Source organism: Castor canadensis, chromosome X (genome assembly GCF_047511655.1).
Source record: "Castor canadensis chromosome X, mCasCan1.hap1v2, whole genome shotgun sequence".
Classification (NCBI taxonomy): Eukaryota; Metazoa; Chordata; class Mammalia; order Rodentia; family Castoridae; genus Castor; species Castor canadensis.
Window position 1 is genome coordinate 125,417,155 of NC_133405.1, and position 18,303 is coordinate 125,435,457.

Consider the following 18,303-nt stretch of genomic DNA (forward strand, 5'->3'; position numbering starts at 1 on the left):
GTAGAGATAGGTTAGTTTATTAAGTGACATTTTCAGAAAATTTCTAACCATTAGAGTATTGCATTCAACTTACAGGAAATTTGAGGACTTTAAAAAATCATCTATAATGTAACCAGTTAATACAAAATATCATTTGATCATTTTTTTTACAGTCTTACGTGTTGTATTTTAACATAGTCACTATTGAAGTATGTGCAGTTTTGTATGCTTTTTTTCTTTTTCTTTATCCATAATAACAGTTCTTTCATGCCAAAGCTCTGAATTCCCCTGACCTTCTATGATTGAAGCTTTTTAAGTTTTTGCTGTACTGGGGTTTGAACTCAGGGCCTACACCTTGAGCCACTCCACCAGCCCTTTTTTGTGAAGGGTTTTTTGAGATAGGGTCTCACAAACTGTTTGCCTGGCTGGCTATGAATTGTGATCCTCCTGATCTCTGCCTCTTGAGTAGCTAGGATTGCAGGCGTGAGCCACCAGCACCCAGCCTTAAATTAGTTTTTTCAAAAAGTTTTTTATATTGACTTCCACATAGTATTTATTAATTTAAATGGTGTACGTTATTATTTTGAGTTATTTAACAAGATTCATTTAATCATTCTTCCCTTTCTGTTTAAATTCTTTTTGCATTTAAATTATTTCCATTTTTCATTTTTTTAAATACATTATTTTGAATATTCTCACCTAGGCAGCCTTTTCTTTGGTATAGAATCTCAAAAGTGGAATTACTGGTTCAATGTTAAGAACTTTTCTGACCGCATTGTTAATTATGTCTCAAAATATTTGTATCACTTTATACTACCATTAGCAAGATGAGTACAAAGTAATTTATTTAGGACTTTTAATTAAGGTTCTTATTAGGTATGGTCTTTGTGCAACTAACAGTAATGTGAATGGTTTGTTTTCTGTCAAAATTCCTCAGACTCTGGCCAAAATAATAGATCCAAATGACCTACGACATGACATTGAAAGAAGGAGAAAAGAACGGTTACAGAATGAAGATGAGCACATTTTTCACATAGCTAGTGCTGCAGAGAGGTAATCAATATATGAAAAACATCCTGTTATCAGAAAGCTTTGTGCTTTAGCATTTTTTTTCAATTTTTGTGTGATAATTTTAGTGTAGAGATTTGATCCTTTAAACCAATTTTATATGTTTAACTGAAATCTATTAAAATGTTTCACAGTTATTCTATGATCATTATGCAGCTTAATTTGAACAACAAAAATTATGGGGTAGGTGAATATTTGAGGTCTTCATAATTCTACAAAGGAGTGTAACAGCTTTCTGAATATTAGCAGGAACTAGGACCAGCAAGTTTATGGACTGTTTGTCTCTAGCTGATTAAAACTTACACATTTTGCCCTTTAGATTCTGAGTTAGTCTGACTAGTACAAAGTTTCCTGAGGTCAGTACAATTTCCTTTCAGGGTTCTTCATGTGTGTCTGTCCATGAAATAGACAGAGGAGTAGAGAATGCAGAGGAGACCTAAGTTTGAATCTCATCTCTTCCCATTTAAACGCTGTTTGAACTTGAACAAATTTGCTGAATCTCTAGAGATTGTCCATCTAAAGTGATGATAAAAACAAACTTACTATATGGGGTAGTTACATGTATTAAACAACTGGCATATTTGTAGTACTTATGCCATGTATGGCAAATAGATCATCATTCAGTCCTCATTTTTCTTTCCCAAACTCATATCTCTTTTTAGGGGCTCTTAGTCATCTAGATTGGCCCCAGTTATCTCTAGTTCTCTAGTGGAACTTGTGGCAACTCTGGGACCCTATGTGATTATGAAGTATAATTGAGTGGGTCAAATTTCTAGTTTGGCCAAGAGTCCTCACACTATTTGAATCTCCCAGAAAATGGAAATACGTGAACAGGAAGGGTCAGTGCTAATTGTTTTTCCATTATCCTTAGTAACAAATTGTTAAAATATTTTACTAGACTTTTGAGTCAAGTCTGCCTTACTAGGTCTTAGTTAAAATACATGGAGCTTATTTAAAACTGGGCTTGATTCTGACAATAAGTTTGGGACTGTTTAAAAGATAGTAAAACTGTGTGTTGTGGTATATGAAATGATTGCATATAAAATAGTAAAAATCTTGCTCCTTGCTGAGTGGAAACCATAGGTCTCTTAATGTGATATGGTTAATGCATGTATAACTGTGCTCTTTAATGACACAAGTTTACTATCTTGTTTTTTTTAAGAAACCAAGTGTACCATGAAACAGGACTTTTCAAATAAATTTAACCTATCGGCATATCATAAAGACTGTATAATGTTTCAGAATATACCTTTACTCTTTGAGATGATTAGAGCTTGAATTACACCTGAGTTCAGTGCTTAGCTTTTAGACTCCTAGCTATGTGACTGATTTGGAGCAAGTTACTTAGTCTCTGTTTCTTTATCTGTGAAATAGGAATAAGACATTTATCTCATATTGGTGGTTAAGATTGAGTAAAGTGATGAATGTAAAGTAGTGTGGCTAATTAGCATTAAATTTATTAATGCTAGCTGTGAGGGCAGTGTTTCAGCATGTAAAGATGTCTTCCTATAAGGTGTCTTTTGCTTGGGCTGTTGGATTTTTTATTGGTATTGAATAGTTGGTATGACATATGGAGTTATGAGTTTTAAAAAATTGCTATTTTATGCAAATTAAAACCACACTAAGATTCCACCTCACCCCTGTTAGAATAGCCATCATTAGCAACACCACTAGCAACAGGTGTTGGTGAGGATGCAGGGAAAAAGGAACCCTCATACACTGTTGGTGGGAATGTAAACTAGTACAACCACTCTGGAAAAAAATTTGGAGGCTACTTAAAAAGCTAGACATTGATCTACCATTTGATCCAGCAATACCACTCTTGGGGATATACCCAAAAGACTGTGATACAGGTTACTCCAGAGGCACCTGCACACCCATGTTTACTGCAGCACTATTCACAATAGCCAAGTTATGGAAACAGCCAAGATGCCCCAGCACTGACGAATGGATTAAGAAAATGTGGTATCTATACACAATGGAATTTTATGCAGCCATGAAGAAGAACGAAATGTTATCATTCGCTGGTAAATGGATGGAATTGGAGAGTATCATTCTGAGTGAGGTTAGCCTGGCCCAACAGACCAAAAATCGTATGTTCTCCCTCATATGCAGACATTAGATCAAGGGCAAACACAACAAGGGGATTGGACTATGAGCACATGATAAAGCGAGAGCACACAAGGGAGGGGTGAGGATAGGTAAGACACCTAAAAAATTAGCTAGCATTTGTTGCCCTTAACGCAGAGAAACTAAAGCAGATACCTTAAAAGCAACTGAGGCCAATAGGAAAAGGGGACCAGGAACTAGAGAAAAGGTTAGATCAAGAAGAATTAACCTAGAAGGCAACACACACACACAGGAAATTAATGTGAGTCAACTCCCTGTGTAGCTATCCTTATCTCAACCAGCAAAAACCCTTGCTCCTTCCTATTATTGCTTATACTCTCTCTTCAACAAAATTAGAGATAAGGGCAAAATAGTTTCTGCTGGGTAGCGAGGGGGTAGGGGGGAAGAGGGAGGGGGCGGTGGGGATAAGGGAGGGGGTGGGGGAAGGGGGGAGAAATGACCCAAACATTGTATGCACATATGAATAAAATAAAATTTTTTAAAAATTGCTATTTTAATTATCATAAAATTCATCTTTTAAAGTAAACACTTTTTAGTACATTCATAGAGTTGTATACCATCATCACTATTCCACACATTTCATCACCCCATAAGCAAACACTGTACCCATTAGCTGTACCCATTTCTCCTTCCCCTGACCCCTAGCAACCACTGTTTTACTTTGTATTCCTGGATTTGCCTATTCTTGACATTTCATATAAATGCAGTCATGTGATATGTGGCTTTCTGTGACTGGTTCTTTCATGTTGCATAATGTTTTCAACATTTATCTCTGTATCATGAAGATTTCTTTTATGGCTGAATAATATTCCATTGTATAGATAAGCCATGTGTTTATCCATTTATCAGTTGAGGAACATTTTAGTTATTTCTGTGTTTTAGCTACTGTGAATAATGTTGCTATGAACATTTGTGTGCAAGTTTTATTTTTTGGTGCGACTTGGATTTGAACAAGTTTTATTTTTTGGTGCGACTTGGATTTGAACTCAGAGCTTCAACCTTGCAAAGCAGGTAATCTACTGCTTGAGCCATGCCTCCAGTACATTTTGTTCTGGTTATTTTGGAGATAGGGTCTCACACACTATTTGTTTGGACTGTCCTCGAACCATGAGCCTCCTGATCTCAACCTCCCAAGTAGCTAGGATTACAGGTATAAGCTACCAGCACTCGGCTTATGTGCAAGTTTTTTGTGGATATGTTTTCATTTCTCTTCAGTATATACCTGCAAGTAGAATTGATGAGTTAGATGGTAACTCTGTGTTTAACTTTTTGAGGAACTGCTACTCGACTGTTTTCCAAAGTGACTGCATCATTTCACATCCCACCAGCAATGTGTGAGGGGTCCAGTTTATCTATGTCCTCACCAACACTCGTCATTGTTTGTGTTTTTTTAATGATACAGAACCTTTGATTTCTTAATTGTCCTAGTTTGATTTCCTTATTAAAATAAAAGACATAAAAAATTTAAAGCAAGGAAAAAGTAAGAAACTCATTTTATTTTATCCTTTTATCTTAGTAATTCAGTTTATCCAAATTAATCTCATTTTTATATAAACCTTTTAAATAAAGACAATGTATAAGTTCCATAGAAATGAAGCATAATGAAAATATAAATCATAATAATAGTGATTTTCCACCCATGTGGTTTCCCTTTAAAAGTTACATGCAAGCTCTGTAGGCTCTGTGTCTATTTCCTGACCATTGTTTTCTCCATACTTTGAGCTTAGTTCACATTTGTTGAGTGAATGAGTGAATGAATGAAGACTTTCCAAAGAAGCAGACAGGGCAGAGGATACTTAAATTATAATGCATCTCTATCTGGATTGCTATTCCCCCAATGCCTTAGGATCCTTCACCAGCAAGGCTAATTCTTGGGGAGTCCATCTAATCTCTAACAGCCAGCTGTTCTTTATTTGTGCCCACTTCCGATCAGTCTCTTACCCTGATGTCTCCATGTCTTCTGACACACTATTTCTCACTTTTCTAATCAGTGGTACTCAGTCCCCTACAATGTAATTGAGATGTTATGTAGGTATAGGCTGTGTGCCCTTAAGTACCTTAAAAATAGTATCAGTGGACTTTGAGAAGACATTAAATTGTCAGGACTTTCTTTTTAACTAGGAGTTTATGGTGAAGCATTATTTATTTCTTTTATTCATATGTGCATACAATGTTTGGGTCATTTCTCCCCCCTTCCCCTCACCCCCTCCCTTTCCCCCACCCCCTCCCTCTCCCCCCCACCCCCTCCCTCTTCCTCCCACCTCCTCGCTACCTGGCAGAAACTATTTTGCCCTTATCTCTAATTTTGTTGAAGAGAGAGTATATGTAATAATAGGAAAGACCAAGGGTTTTTGCTAGTTGAGCTAAGGATAGTTATACAGGGAGTTTACTCGCATTGCTTTTCTGTACATATGTGTTACATTCTAAATTAATTCTTCTCAAACTAACCTTTTCTCTAGTTCCTGGTCCCCTTCTCCTATTGGCCTCTGTCGCTTTAAAGTTTCTGCATTAATTCCTTTTCATTGAGGACATCAAATGCTATCTTGTTTTTTTGGGGAGGTTTCTTGCCTATCCTCATACCTCCCTTGTGTGCTCTCGCTTTATCAGGTGATCAAAGTCCAATCCCCTTGTTGTGTTTGCTCTTGATCTAATGTCTGCATATGAGGGAGAACATACAATGTTTGGTCTTCTGGACCTGGCTAACCTCACTGAGGATGATGTTCTCCAGTTCCATCCATTTACCTGCAAATGATAAGCTTTCATTCTTCTTCATGGCTGAGTAGTATTCCATTATGTATAAATACCACATTTTCTTAATCCATTCATTGATAGTAGGGCATCTTGGCTGTTTCCATAACTTGGCTATTGTGAATAGTGCTGCAATAAACATGGGTGTGCACGTGCCTTTGGAGTAACCTGTGTTGCATTCCTTTGGGTATATCCCCAAGAGTGGTATTGCTGGATCATATGGCAGATCTATGTTTAGATTTTTAAGAAGCCTCCAAATTTTTTTCCACAGTGGTTGTACTAGTTTGCTTTCCCACCAGCAGTGTATAAGGGTTCCTTTTACTCCACATCCTTGCCAACACCTGTTGTTGGTGGTGTTTTTGATGATGGCTATTCTAACAGGGGTGAGGTGGAATCTTAGTGTGGTTTTGATTTGCATTTCCTTAATGGCTAGAGATGGTGAGCATTTTTTCATGTGTTTTTTGGCCATTTGAATTTCTTTTGAGACAGTTCTGTTTAGTTCAGTTGCCCATTTCTTCATTGGTTCATTAATTTCTGGAGTTTAGTTTTTTAAGTTCCTTGTATATTCTGGTTATCAGTCCTTTGTCTGATGTGTAGCTGGCAAATATTTTCTCCCACTCTGTGGGTGGTTTCTTCAGGTTAGAGACCATTTCTTTTGTTGAGCAGAAGCTTTTTAGTGTTATGAAGTCCCATTTATCTATGCTATCTCTTAGTTGCTGTGCTGCTGGGGTTCCATTGAGAAAGTTCTTACCTATACCTACTAATTCCAGAGTATTTCCTACACTTTCCTGTATCAACTTTAGAGTTTGAGGTCTGATATTAAGATCCTTGATCCATTTTGAGTTAATACTGGTGTAGGGTGATATACATGGATCTAGTTTCAGGTTTTTGCAGACTGCTAACCAGTTTTCCAAGCAGTTTTTGTTGAAGAGGCTATCTTTTCTCCATTGTATACTTTTAGCACCTTTGTCAAAGATAAGTTGGTTATAGTTGTGTGGCTTCATGTCCGGATCCTCTATTCTGTTCCACTGGTCTTCATGTCTGTTTTTGTGCCAGTACCATGCTGTTTTTATTGCTATTGCTTTGTAATATGGTTTGAAGTCAGGTATTGATACCTCCAGCATTGTTCTTTTGACTGAGTATTGCCTTGGCTATTCGTGGTCTCTTGTGTTTCCAAATAAATTTAACGGTAGATTTTTCGATCTCTTTAATGAATGTTATTGGGATTTTGATGGGAATGGCATTAAACATGTAGATTGCTTTTGGGAGTATAGACATTTTTACTATGTTGATTCTACCAATCCATGAGCATGGGAGATCTCTCCACTTTCTATAGTCTTCCTCAATCTCTTTCTTCGGGAGTTTATAGTTTTCCTTGTAGAGGTCATTCACATCCTTTGTTAAGTTTACTCCTAGGTATTTGATTGTTTTTGAGGCTATTGTAAATGGAATTGTTTTCATATATTCTTTCTCAGTTTGTTCATTATTAGTGTATAGAAATGCTAATGATTTTTCTATGTTGATTTTATATCCTGCTACCTTGCTGTAGCTATTGATGGTGTCTAGGAGCTTTTGAGTAGAGTTTTTTGGGTCTTTAAGGTATAGTATCATATCGTCTGCAAATAGGGATATTTTGACAGTTTCTTTACCTATTTGTATTCCTTTTATTCCCTCTTCTTGCCTAATTGCTCTGGCTAGGAATTCCAGTACTGTGTTGAATAGGAGTGGAGATAGTGGGCATCCTTGTCTCATTCCTGATTTTAGAATGAATGGTGTCAGTTTTTTACCGTGGGAAAGCATTATTTTTTTTTATTATAACAATCTATAATTCTGTACTTTATGAAGGGTGAACTTCATAAAGGTTTTTTTCATATATATGACATATTTACATGTTAATTTCTTTGTTCTGAGGTTACTATTCTAAGTACTGAAGATACAATGAAAAACTACACAAAACTTTGTCTTCTTGGCACTTGCAACTTAATGATAGGAGAGTGAAAAATAAACAAATACATGTCAGTGGAATGATAGATGAAAATAAGGCAGAAGAGAAAATACAATAGGAAAGAGTGACATGTGCATTATGAGTTTAAATTTTAGCAGGAACACAAATTAAGTTAGTCACAGGGTTACTTTAGGGGATAGTATTTCAAAAGAGGGAATGGTAAATGCAAAGACCTTGAGGCAGGAGCATTGTTGCTCTTGTTTAAGGACTAGAAAAGGAGGCTGGTAGAGTTACAAAATAGTGGAAAAAAAAGAAAGTGATTAAATGAGACCAAATTGTGAAGGACTTTGAATGATTTAAGGACATGAAGACTATATTTTACTCTGAATAAAATTAGGAAACATTTGGAGTTCTAACCAGAGAAGAGATTCAATCTCATTTAAAATTTAAAAGGATCCCTACTGTTGCTGGATAGAGAACAGACTGTAAGATCTAGAAAAAAAAATCCTTTCTCAAGTTTAAAAAAAGATTAGAGATAAGAAATTTACATGATAAGATGGCATGGTTGGGTAGACCCATCAGGGAACCAGACTCCTTGATCTTGCTCCTCCCATATCCTCTACACGTGGTGTCTATTTCATGCTCCAGTGTGGTTGTGCTCTAGCCATCATGTCCTCATTCTAGTCTTTTCTTCAAAAGATTTCCTAAAATTTACACATGATACTTTAACACTTATTGGCCAAAATTTCATCTTATGGCCATAGGGAGGCTGACAAGTAGAATCCTTAATGTGGCTATTTATTTGCCTGGTCAAAAGTCAAGTATGAAAATATTTTTAAAAATTTTATTGTAGTAAAGTATACATAGCATTTATCATTTTAGTTGTTTTAAGTGTACAGTTCATTAGCATTAAGTATATTCATAATGTCATGTAACTATCACAATTATCCATTTCCATAACTGTTTTTCTTCACATACAATTAAACAATAACTCCCTATTCCTCCCTCCCTTACCCCCATGTTAACCTCTTTTCTTTTTATCTCTATAAATTTGCTTATTTTAGGTGCATCATATATGTAGAATCATATGTATGTATTTGTGTTTGGCTTATTTCATTTAGCATAATGTTTTCAGGGTTCATCTATGTTGTATCATATGTCAGGATTTCATTCCTTTTTAAAATTCTTCTTTTTAAGGCTGAATAATATTCTCTATATGGATTTATCACATTTTCTTTATTTTCTGTTCATGGACATTTGTGTTGTTTCTATCTTTTGCTTATTGTTAGTAGTGCTCTTATGAATATTGATGCTATCATCATTTTGATTATAGCCATTCTAGTGGGTATAAACTGCTGTCTCACTTTGGTTTCAATTTGCAATTCCCTAATGAATAATGATAGAGTATCTTTTCATATGCTTATTGGCCACTTGTCTGTCTTCTGTGGAGACATTTCTGTTCAAATCCTTTGCCCATTTTAAAAACAGATTATTGTCCTTTCATTGATGAGGTATAAGAATTCTTTAGGGGGGCAGGAGGGAGAAATGACCCAAGCATTGTATGCACATATGAATTAAAAAAAAAGACAGTTATTTAGTTTATTGAACAATTAAAAAAAAGAATTATTTATATATTCTACATAGTACAGAGGCTGAATATTCCTTATCCAAAATGGCTGGGATCCGATATGGTTCAGATTTCAAGGTTTTTGGAATACTGGAATATTTGCATATATATACTGAGATATCTTGGAGATGAGCTCAAATCTAAACATAAAACTCATTTACATTTCATATACACCTTATACATAGAGCTTGAAGATAATTTTATACAATATTTTTGTGCACCTATGATTTGACTATGTATGAATGGTCACATGAGGTCAGGTATGGAATTTTCCATTTGTGATGTCATGTTAATGTGCAAAAAGTTTCAGATTTTGGAGGATTTCAAATTTTTATATTAGGGATGCTCAACCTGTATTTCCTTATCTGATATATGCTTCATAAAAAGGATTCATAAAATCCCATTGTTTTGTTTATAAGTAGTCATGTATGCTAATAGTAATCATTTGGGATAATATAATAAAGTATAAGAATAAAATATAAGGAACTCTTAATTTCATCAGTTAGAAATGACCACTGTTAACATTTAGCACATTTTCTGTCACTTTTATAAACATATATATTTTAAAATATTTTAAATATAATTTTTATATATCATTTAAATAATTGAAATTATCCTCAATATGTAGCTTTGCACCCTGCTGGTTTGTCTTCTATCGTATCAGGAACTTTTTGACAGGACATGTTTGTTTGTTTTTTTAACATTTCAGAACTACTTCAGGTCAGGTTCCAGGATCTGAGTTGGGGTCACAATGAACCATCCTATAAAGGAATCAGCTGTTCCATTAAACACACAGTAGTATACCAGCAGTTACAAACATAGAGAGATAGGTATCAAGACCCCAAAATGCTGCAGTTGCTCATAGCAGGGGGTACCTAGTCTGCTCTAGAGGGGTTTAAGAAAGCCTTCCTTGGAAGAGATACAAATAGAGCTAAACTTTGAAGTTAATCCAAGTGGAAGGAAATGATCACAGAAGGAATTGCAGGTGCAAAGATGTGGAAGCAAAAGAGATTTTCGGATGTGCTCAGAACCACACATAGTTAAATATACCTGAAGTTTGATATGTGTGTTTAGGAGACTGAAGCAAGGACCAGAGCAAGAAGGACTCTGTAAATTATGATTAGCAGTGTGGATTTTATCCCAGTGCCAATCTTGCCTCGGAAAATACACATTTCACATATCAGTTACAGCCTCCAGGAAACCTATCCTTGGGCCTCAGATTGAGAACTCTGGTACAAGGAATATTGTTTTTCTCCTGTTGTTAAATTCCAATTTAGCTAAATAATGTTTGTTGAAAGATGAGGTTGTTAGCCCTAATAACTACCATTTGTACTTTTAGATCACTGAGGTTTTACTGTCATGCTACTTTGTCTTTGAAGGGATTTTTAATTTTTTCTTGTTTATTTGTTGGACAACAGTAAACTAATAAAAGATTCTTATTTTCTCTTTTCCATTGTATTAGGAATGATCAGTGTTCCAGTTTTTCAAAGGTGAAGAATATTCATGCTGATGGATTCCAAAAACCTCCACATTTTATAAAATCAAATTTTAGAAAATTTATTCAAAAACCTTACATAGTAAGATTAGAGTTTTGAACTTTTTTGTGTGTTCTCCTTAAGTATATCTGTATTTTTCAAAATGTTTGTAACTGTTCATTAAGTACGTGTTGAAAATTCTGTTGAGGCTTAAAGTTATTATGACAGAAGAAATGTTCATCTCATATTTGATTTGGTAGAATTTTATTGGATTTATTATAGTACTAACTTTTTAAAGGATTTTTATAATTTTAATTTTGTATTAGTTCTTTTTTTAATTGTGCTGGGGGTACATTGTGGCATTTACAAACGTTCTTAAAATGTATATAATACTTGAATTCACCCTATCCATCATTCTCTTTTATCCCTCCTCCCCTCATTCTTGGAATAGTTTCAACAGTACTAACTTTCTTACGATGTTTTGAGAACAACTTTATTAATATATAATTTCCAGCCAGGTGCTGGTGGTTCACGCCTATAATCCTAGCTACTCAGGAGGCAGTGATCAGGAGAATCACAGTTTGAAGCCGTCTTGGGCAAATAGTTTGTGAGATCCTATCTTGAAAATACCCAACACAAAAAATAAAGGTCTGGTGGAGTGGCTCAAGTGGTAGAATGTCTGCCTCTACGAGGCCCTGAGTTCAAACCCCAGTGCCAAAAAAAAAAAAAGATATAATTTCCATACTGTCAAATTCACCCGTTTTAGGGCTACAATTTAATGATTTTTTTAGTAAATTTACCAAGATATATAGGCATCACCATAATCTACTTTTAGTATATGTTTATTACCCACTAAGAGCCCTCATGCCAGTTTAAGTATTCCCTGTTCACACCCTCAGCCAACCACTAATCTATTTTCTGTTTTAAATATTTGCCTATAGGGCTCACAAAATACAGCTGACTGTTCTTCCATAATTAATGGCTAGAAAGATAGAAGCCAGAGTCTGTTTTTAGCCTAATTTCAGAAGTAAACATATTGGTATTGTAAGAAGCAAGTTAGTAGGTCTTGCTCACATTCAAAGGGAAGGATCATTGGTAAGGTTCGTTAGCAGCCATGTCAGCAGCTGCTTAATACAGTCCTTCCTCTGGTCAGACGCCACAGAAAGTGGAGTAAGAAGATTGTAAGACTGTTGATTTTAGAAATAGGAAATTCTGTAAAGAATGGATTCTCCATTTTTTTCTATTCCCACTATGGGATTCAGGTTCTTTATAGTTACTTCTCCTGCGAGTTATTTTGTGATACTTTCCATGCCATGGTAGGAGCATCATCTCAAATCAATTAATCTGAGTTAACAAAACCTGCCTCCTGCAGTGTTCAAGATTTGTGTTCTTTTTAGGCAGTAAGAACCCTTTAGCAACTCCTGATAGTAATAGGTTTCTTTCTGTTCTGGATGCCTGAATAAATAAATGTGAGATTTGAAGTTAGTTTTCTAACAGTCAATTGTTGTGCTGTACAGCAGTGTTTGTTTTTTTGTTTGTTTGTTTTTTACATTTCTCACAAACTTAGCCTGGGTCATATGAAAGAAGAAGTATGTGTATGCCTACAGCTAATCTCCCTGCTCCCTGCTTTGTGTTCTTAATCCTTTAATCCCTAAGCATGTATCTTTTTAATGGTGAAACTAGTTTTCAAAATAAGCCTTAAAGTATATTAACTCATACTAATACTCTTTTGTTCAGAATTATACTATGCAAAGAAAAGATATCATTATTCTGAAACAATTTGAACTTGAGGAAAACCATCAAAATACAAGAGACTTTAAAGGACCTTTTAAGGTATTCTAACTTTGGGCTTATGCTTTGGATATAATGTTCTAAGTATTAGTAAACTAAAAGCTGTTTTTGTGGTATTCTTTTAAATAGTGGCTATAAACTAATCTTTCTGTTTCTTATGAGTATTTCTAGTTAATTGTAATCAGTTTAATGATGTCCTATTTCCTCAGAACTTGTCTTTCAAATTTTTTAACCAGTGGAACAAATACATAAAATAAAATATTTTATATAAAAATACATTTTTATATAATAATACATATTTTATATGTATTAATACATATAATAATACATATTTTATATGTATTAATACATATAATAATACATATTTTATATGTATTAATACATATAATAATACTTTTTTTTATATAATAATACATATTTTTTATATAAAAATACATTTACAAATACATAAAACAGATACAAGTGGAGTGATTCTATGTGGGGAGGCGGGCAAGGTCCTAAGACCTCCTGTTAAGCTTGCCCCTTAGCATGTAAGGTATAAATGCAATGCTATAGTGCTTTCTCTACGACTTACAAACCCTGCCCATAGACATACAACTCTCAGAGGCCTTCTGGATCATCATTTTATCATATTCTATTTTTTTGTACATTTATATGTGATGTAAATGATAGTTTTAATCAACCAATATGCTTGCTTATCCAGAACACCTCATTATCCAAACAAATGGATGAAGTGGAAATTATAGTAAAAAGTACTATATTTTGATCTTCGGGCTCTCAAAAGTTGGGGTGCTTTTTAAATCCATTTTGACTGAATTTTTTCTTTATGGCATGTGCTGTTTTCATATTTTCCACTCTATTTTGTCTCTTTCTCCTCCACCCCCCAAAAAGAAAAGGAATAAATTTGAGCTTTTTTCATGAAGGTACTATGCAAGCTTGATAGAGTAGTTAGCTCACTAAGAGGAAGTTAGTATGGCAGAAAGGTAGTATAAACTATCTCAAAACTATAGACTAGGCAGGTAGTTGAGTGATTTTCTGTTAATACCTGGGCTGTTTTTATTTTTATTTTTATTGTTTTATTTTTATATTTTTGGTGTTATAGGCATTTGAATTTGGGACCTCACACTTGCTAGGCAGGTGCTCTACCACTTGAGCCACTCTGCTAGTCCTCTTTGTGTTGGATGTTTTTGAGATAGGGTCTCACTTTTTGCCTGGGCTGGCTTTGAACCATAATACTCCTGATTTTGGCCTCCCAAGTAGCTAGGATTAGAGGTATGAGCCACTGGTACCTGGCAATACCTGGATTGTTAACAGCCAAAATTTCTAGCTATTGAAAGATTCTTTTACTAGGAGTAAAATAATTTGTAGTAATTGCATAGATTTTTATTCAATGGTTTATATACCTAAAAACATACATGACATTAGATTTTCAATAATAGCTATGGTCATAGAATATATAAACATGTTTTATACTATTTTTTCATCTCAAGCAATGAGGCATCAGATCAACTGAAAATGTGATGTCTTTTTCACCTAGAGAACTTTCAGATCTAAGTGCTTTTACTGTGTTGCTCTTCTTACTAGTCAGATATAGTTGATTGTTGCATTTTTCTAAGTTCATCACAAGATCTATAGCCTATTACCCTTCTTAAGGTAAGATTCTTTAGCATTATCGCATAGAAATTTTAAAAAAATGCAATAATTTTTCCTCTTAACCATCAGTTAAAATTGTGTAATGTTATAGGATTTCTTAGAAGTTTTCAATTTTTATAGTAAAATAGTGTGAAGAAATAATCCTTCCTACAAAAAGGAAGTATGTTGTTAAAATTTATTTTTACATGAGTTAGACTATTTCAAAGCCAGGTAGTAATCACCTTATTAAATACATGAGAACGGATTATACCAATCTCAAGTTTAGCTCTGGTACAACAACTTTGTGCAATAATCTTAGTGAAGTTATAGTGTCTCATGATTCTCTTTACCTTAAATTTTCTGTAACTTTAAGAAAATAAGTGGAAAATAAGCTTAGCACAATGCCAGACTTTCTAAACTTAGGTGCTTCTACATGTACGACATCCCCATTTCTAAAATAAGTGTGAAAAGAATAATCTACTTGGTTCTTTTAAGTACTCTGTTGTAATATACCATGTGTACATTTGTTTTGCCAAATTGTCCATGGCCCATTTTCAGTTATTAAGTACTCTGAGGATGGAACTTATAAAGTAAAATAAGATAAACAAAAAACTAAATTTCAGAAAGATTAAAATCCATTCCTAGTGTCCAAATAGTTGAAAATTATTATAGAACCTAAACATTATAAATGTTCTGTCTAGGTATCTAAATAATAAACAGGCCATAATTTTAAAGGTGTAATTTAGTATAACACTTATCATGGCTTTCATTAACTTAGTAGCTTAATATTGGTAATGCTGCACGTCTTGTAGCCAGTTCTCCCTTTTCACAGCCTCACAAGTGTCTCTCTCCTTTTTAAAAAATAGCAGCAGTTCCAGCAATGGCAACTGACTTAACTAAACCCTTCTGGCATTGCCTTAGTTTCTGATTAATCTGAATTTTATTATCAAATGGAAACAAGTAGTGTTTGAAGAGGCCTTTTATTTAATGTAGCAATTATAGTGTTTGTGAAGAATTATATTGACTTTCCTCAAGGCTCTTTGTGTGTTTAACCTTATAATAATTTATTTGGGAGTTATTACTTGTTTAGCACTTCATGTTGAGGGACTCTTATCTCATTGATATCTGTAATGGGCTACATAGGCTTATTTAGACCTTTAACTTTATATATAGTAAATGTGTTCTTGTTTGTTTTATAATTTTAGCTTCAGTTTTAGCCTTAGTTTACAAATAGTAAACTCTTCCCTGTAGGCATTGTAAAGGGGCCCACAATTGACTTCATCCCATTCATTTGGGACCTTGGTCATGTAATAGTTGGAATGTGGCTCAGGGTGTTTTTAATTCAGAGCAAAAAAGGAATTTGATTTAAAGACAAAACCCTCTCCACATGACTTTGTCATCAAACATTTACATATAACTAGATTTCTTTTCTTTTTTGTTTTGTTTTATTTTAAGGCAGAGTCACACTATCTTGCCCAGACTGGCCTCTGACTCCTGGGCTCAAGCAATACTGCCTCAGCCTCCAAAGCAGCATCTGCCACTGTGCATATTTTCTTATTTACTGTGAGCATTTGTTTGAGAAATTGAGAATATGAAATCAAATATTAGCAGAAAATGTTTATCCTTCATAAATATTAATCTTCAAAGAATAAGTATGATTTTATTTAAAAAGAAAACATATTTGGTAATAAATTTCGTATACAGTGGCTGCTGTTTTGAAGGCATAGAGTTTGCAACTTTTATTCTGACCCAATAAATGAACACTGGTCAAGTCCTTACCTTGAATGGTAAAGAGAGATGGAAGAATAGGACTTATGTTTGTGCCAGTAAAGGTAAATCCTGTTTCATGTTCTGCAGGCTTGGAGAACCCTTTTCTTGGATCTTGGTAGGGAATCCTGTTGGCAGAAATCAGAAAGATTAGCTGCCTGTCTGTTGCTAAGACTGGCATCTTTACTAAATTGTCAGCCCCTACAGGAAAAGGGGAGGGTCTGTTTTGTCTTTCCTTTGTACATAGTATTAGGTAAGGGTTTGGTGAAGTAAGTTCAGAAGAATTTTATAGTTAACCACATCTGAGAAAGTGTGTTGGGTCACCAAAGTTCATATCTTTTCTACCATATCATCTGCTGACTTCCTGGAATTAGAATTTCCAGTATTCAGTTTGTGCTGAACTTATTCTGTTACAAGTTTAATTTTGCCTACAGTTTTACTTCATATGGTTTCACATTTTAAAATTTTTTTCCAGTCCTGAGGATTGAACTCAGAACTTCATGCATGCATGTTTCTCTGCCACAGAGCTATACCTCTAACCCTACATGTTTATTTTTCTATAAAAGATTTAGTTAAATGATTTTATGGCAAAATCTCTTTGTAATCAAGAATTTAATATAGACTGTTCCAGTGAGTTAGCAAGTAGCCAAGGTTTTAAGACTTAGTAGGGCTAGAACCCATCTGAGAATACTTGGGCCACTTTTCCCCTCTGTTTTAGATTATTCTAGGAAGATGCATGAAAATGGAGGTGGCCATCAGAAATGTATGGTAGAGGGAGTGAGGGAGGGAAGGTTTGGAGAATTATATGGAAAGGTTTGGAAAAGATTGGTTCATGACTGACAAAATTAAAGACTCTTCCCATCCATAACGTGAAATTACAGGACCAATTTCTTTTATAACCACATGGAAAACACACAAATATTCACTGTCCTCTTATGTCTACTATAATATTAGACAGTATTTAGGCCAGGAATTGGTCTTTATAATTCATATTTGCTATAATGTTTTTTTTTTTCACTACCGGGGTCTGAACTCAGGGCCTCATGCTTGCTAGGATGGTGCTCTATCACTTGAGCCACTCTGCCAACCCTTTTCGGTGTTGGGAATTTTTGCTATAGGGTCTCACTTTTTGCTCAGGCTGGTCTCGAACCACAGTCCTCCTGATCTCTGCCTCCTGAGTAGCTAGGATTGCAGGCATGAGCCACTGGTGCCTGGCACTATAATAGTTTTTTTTTTTTGTGGTAAGAAAAGAAAGATTGATTTGAAGGTATTGATAGGAGTAAAGTTAACAGTTTTCAATTCTTAGATTTTAATAATTTTATGTCTTTTCCCCCACATTAATATTTGATACAATCACTATGAATCAGAAGAATCATTTTAGCTCATTAAAGGTATTGAAAATTGTATCATTCAGCATGATGAATTTCAAGAATTCATTTCATATTCTTTTAACTAACAGTTTTTAAATTGGTTTTTATTTAAAAGAAAGAGTTTTTTAAATTACTACATAAAACAAATTAGCAGCTAGTTTGAGGGAAATATACTTTATTGTCACCATTAACCTAGTCCCTTTTAATATCTGTAGTGCCTAGAATCAAGGGCATCTCTACAGTACTAGGCATTTGTCCATCTGTTATACTAATAAGGTAGACTTGGAAACTGTAGTTTTCACATTTAATTCTTTTTTTTCTTTTACAGAGCAACTTTAGAAGTGGCAGATTCCAACCCCATTGTAAATCAGACCTGGTACAGAAAAGCTTGTACATTCAAGCTAAATATCAGCGTTTACGGTTTGCTGGTCCAAAGGGATTTATCACTAATAAATTCAGAGACAGATTACAGAGGAAAAAAAAGGTTAGTTGGGTTATGATCATTTAAAAATGTCAAGTGATTTTTGAACGCCTGAATTATGTATGTTAATTAGATAAATTGGGTTTTTCATTTTGTTTTAAGAAATAATCTGGATTTTAAAATATTCTATTCTTACTGAATAAAAACTTCAAGGAGTAATGCTTATAGAGATATGAGGCTATTTAATCTTAAAATGCTTTTAAATATTTTACCCCAAACATTTGGAATACAACAATTCTTTTAACTTTTTCTTTTTTTTGCAGTATGGTGGTTTGAACTCAAGGTTTTTC

At 34.4% G+C, this 18,303-nt stretch overlaps 1 protein-coding gene across 8 annotated transcripts in view; it reads left to right on the forward strand.

Moving 5' to 3' along the window:
• Positions 1–18,303, forward strand: part of Bclaf3 (BCLAF1 and THRAP3 family member 3) — a 68,940-nt gene that overhangs the window by 36,067 nt on the left and 14,570 nt on the right. For 4 of the 8 annotated variants that reach the window (XM_074064282.1, XM_074064281.1, XM_074064280.1 and 1 more), the window contains exons 8-11: positions 917–1,032; positions 10,960–11,074; positions 12,710–12,805; positions 17,861–18,016. In XM_074064282.1, coding sequence (XP_073920383.1) covers positions 917–1,032; positions 10,960–11,074; positions 12,710–12,805; positions 17,861–18,016 — 483 coding nt within the window. Of the gene's footprint in view, positions 1–916; positions 1,033–10,959; positions 11,075–12,709; positions 12,806–17,860; positions 18,017–18,303 lie in introns of those variants that run through there. The other 4 variants (XR_012444643.1, XM_074064284.1, XM_074064286.1 and 1 more) reach the window with 4 other exon arrangements.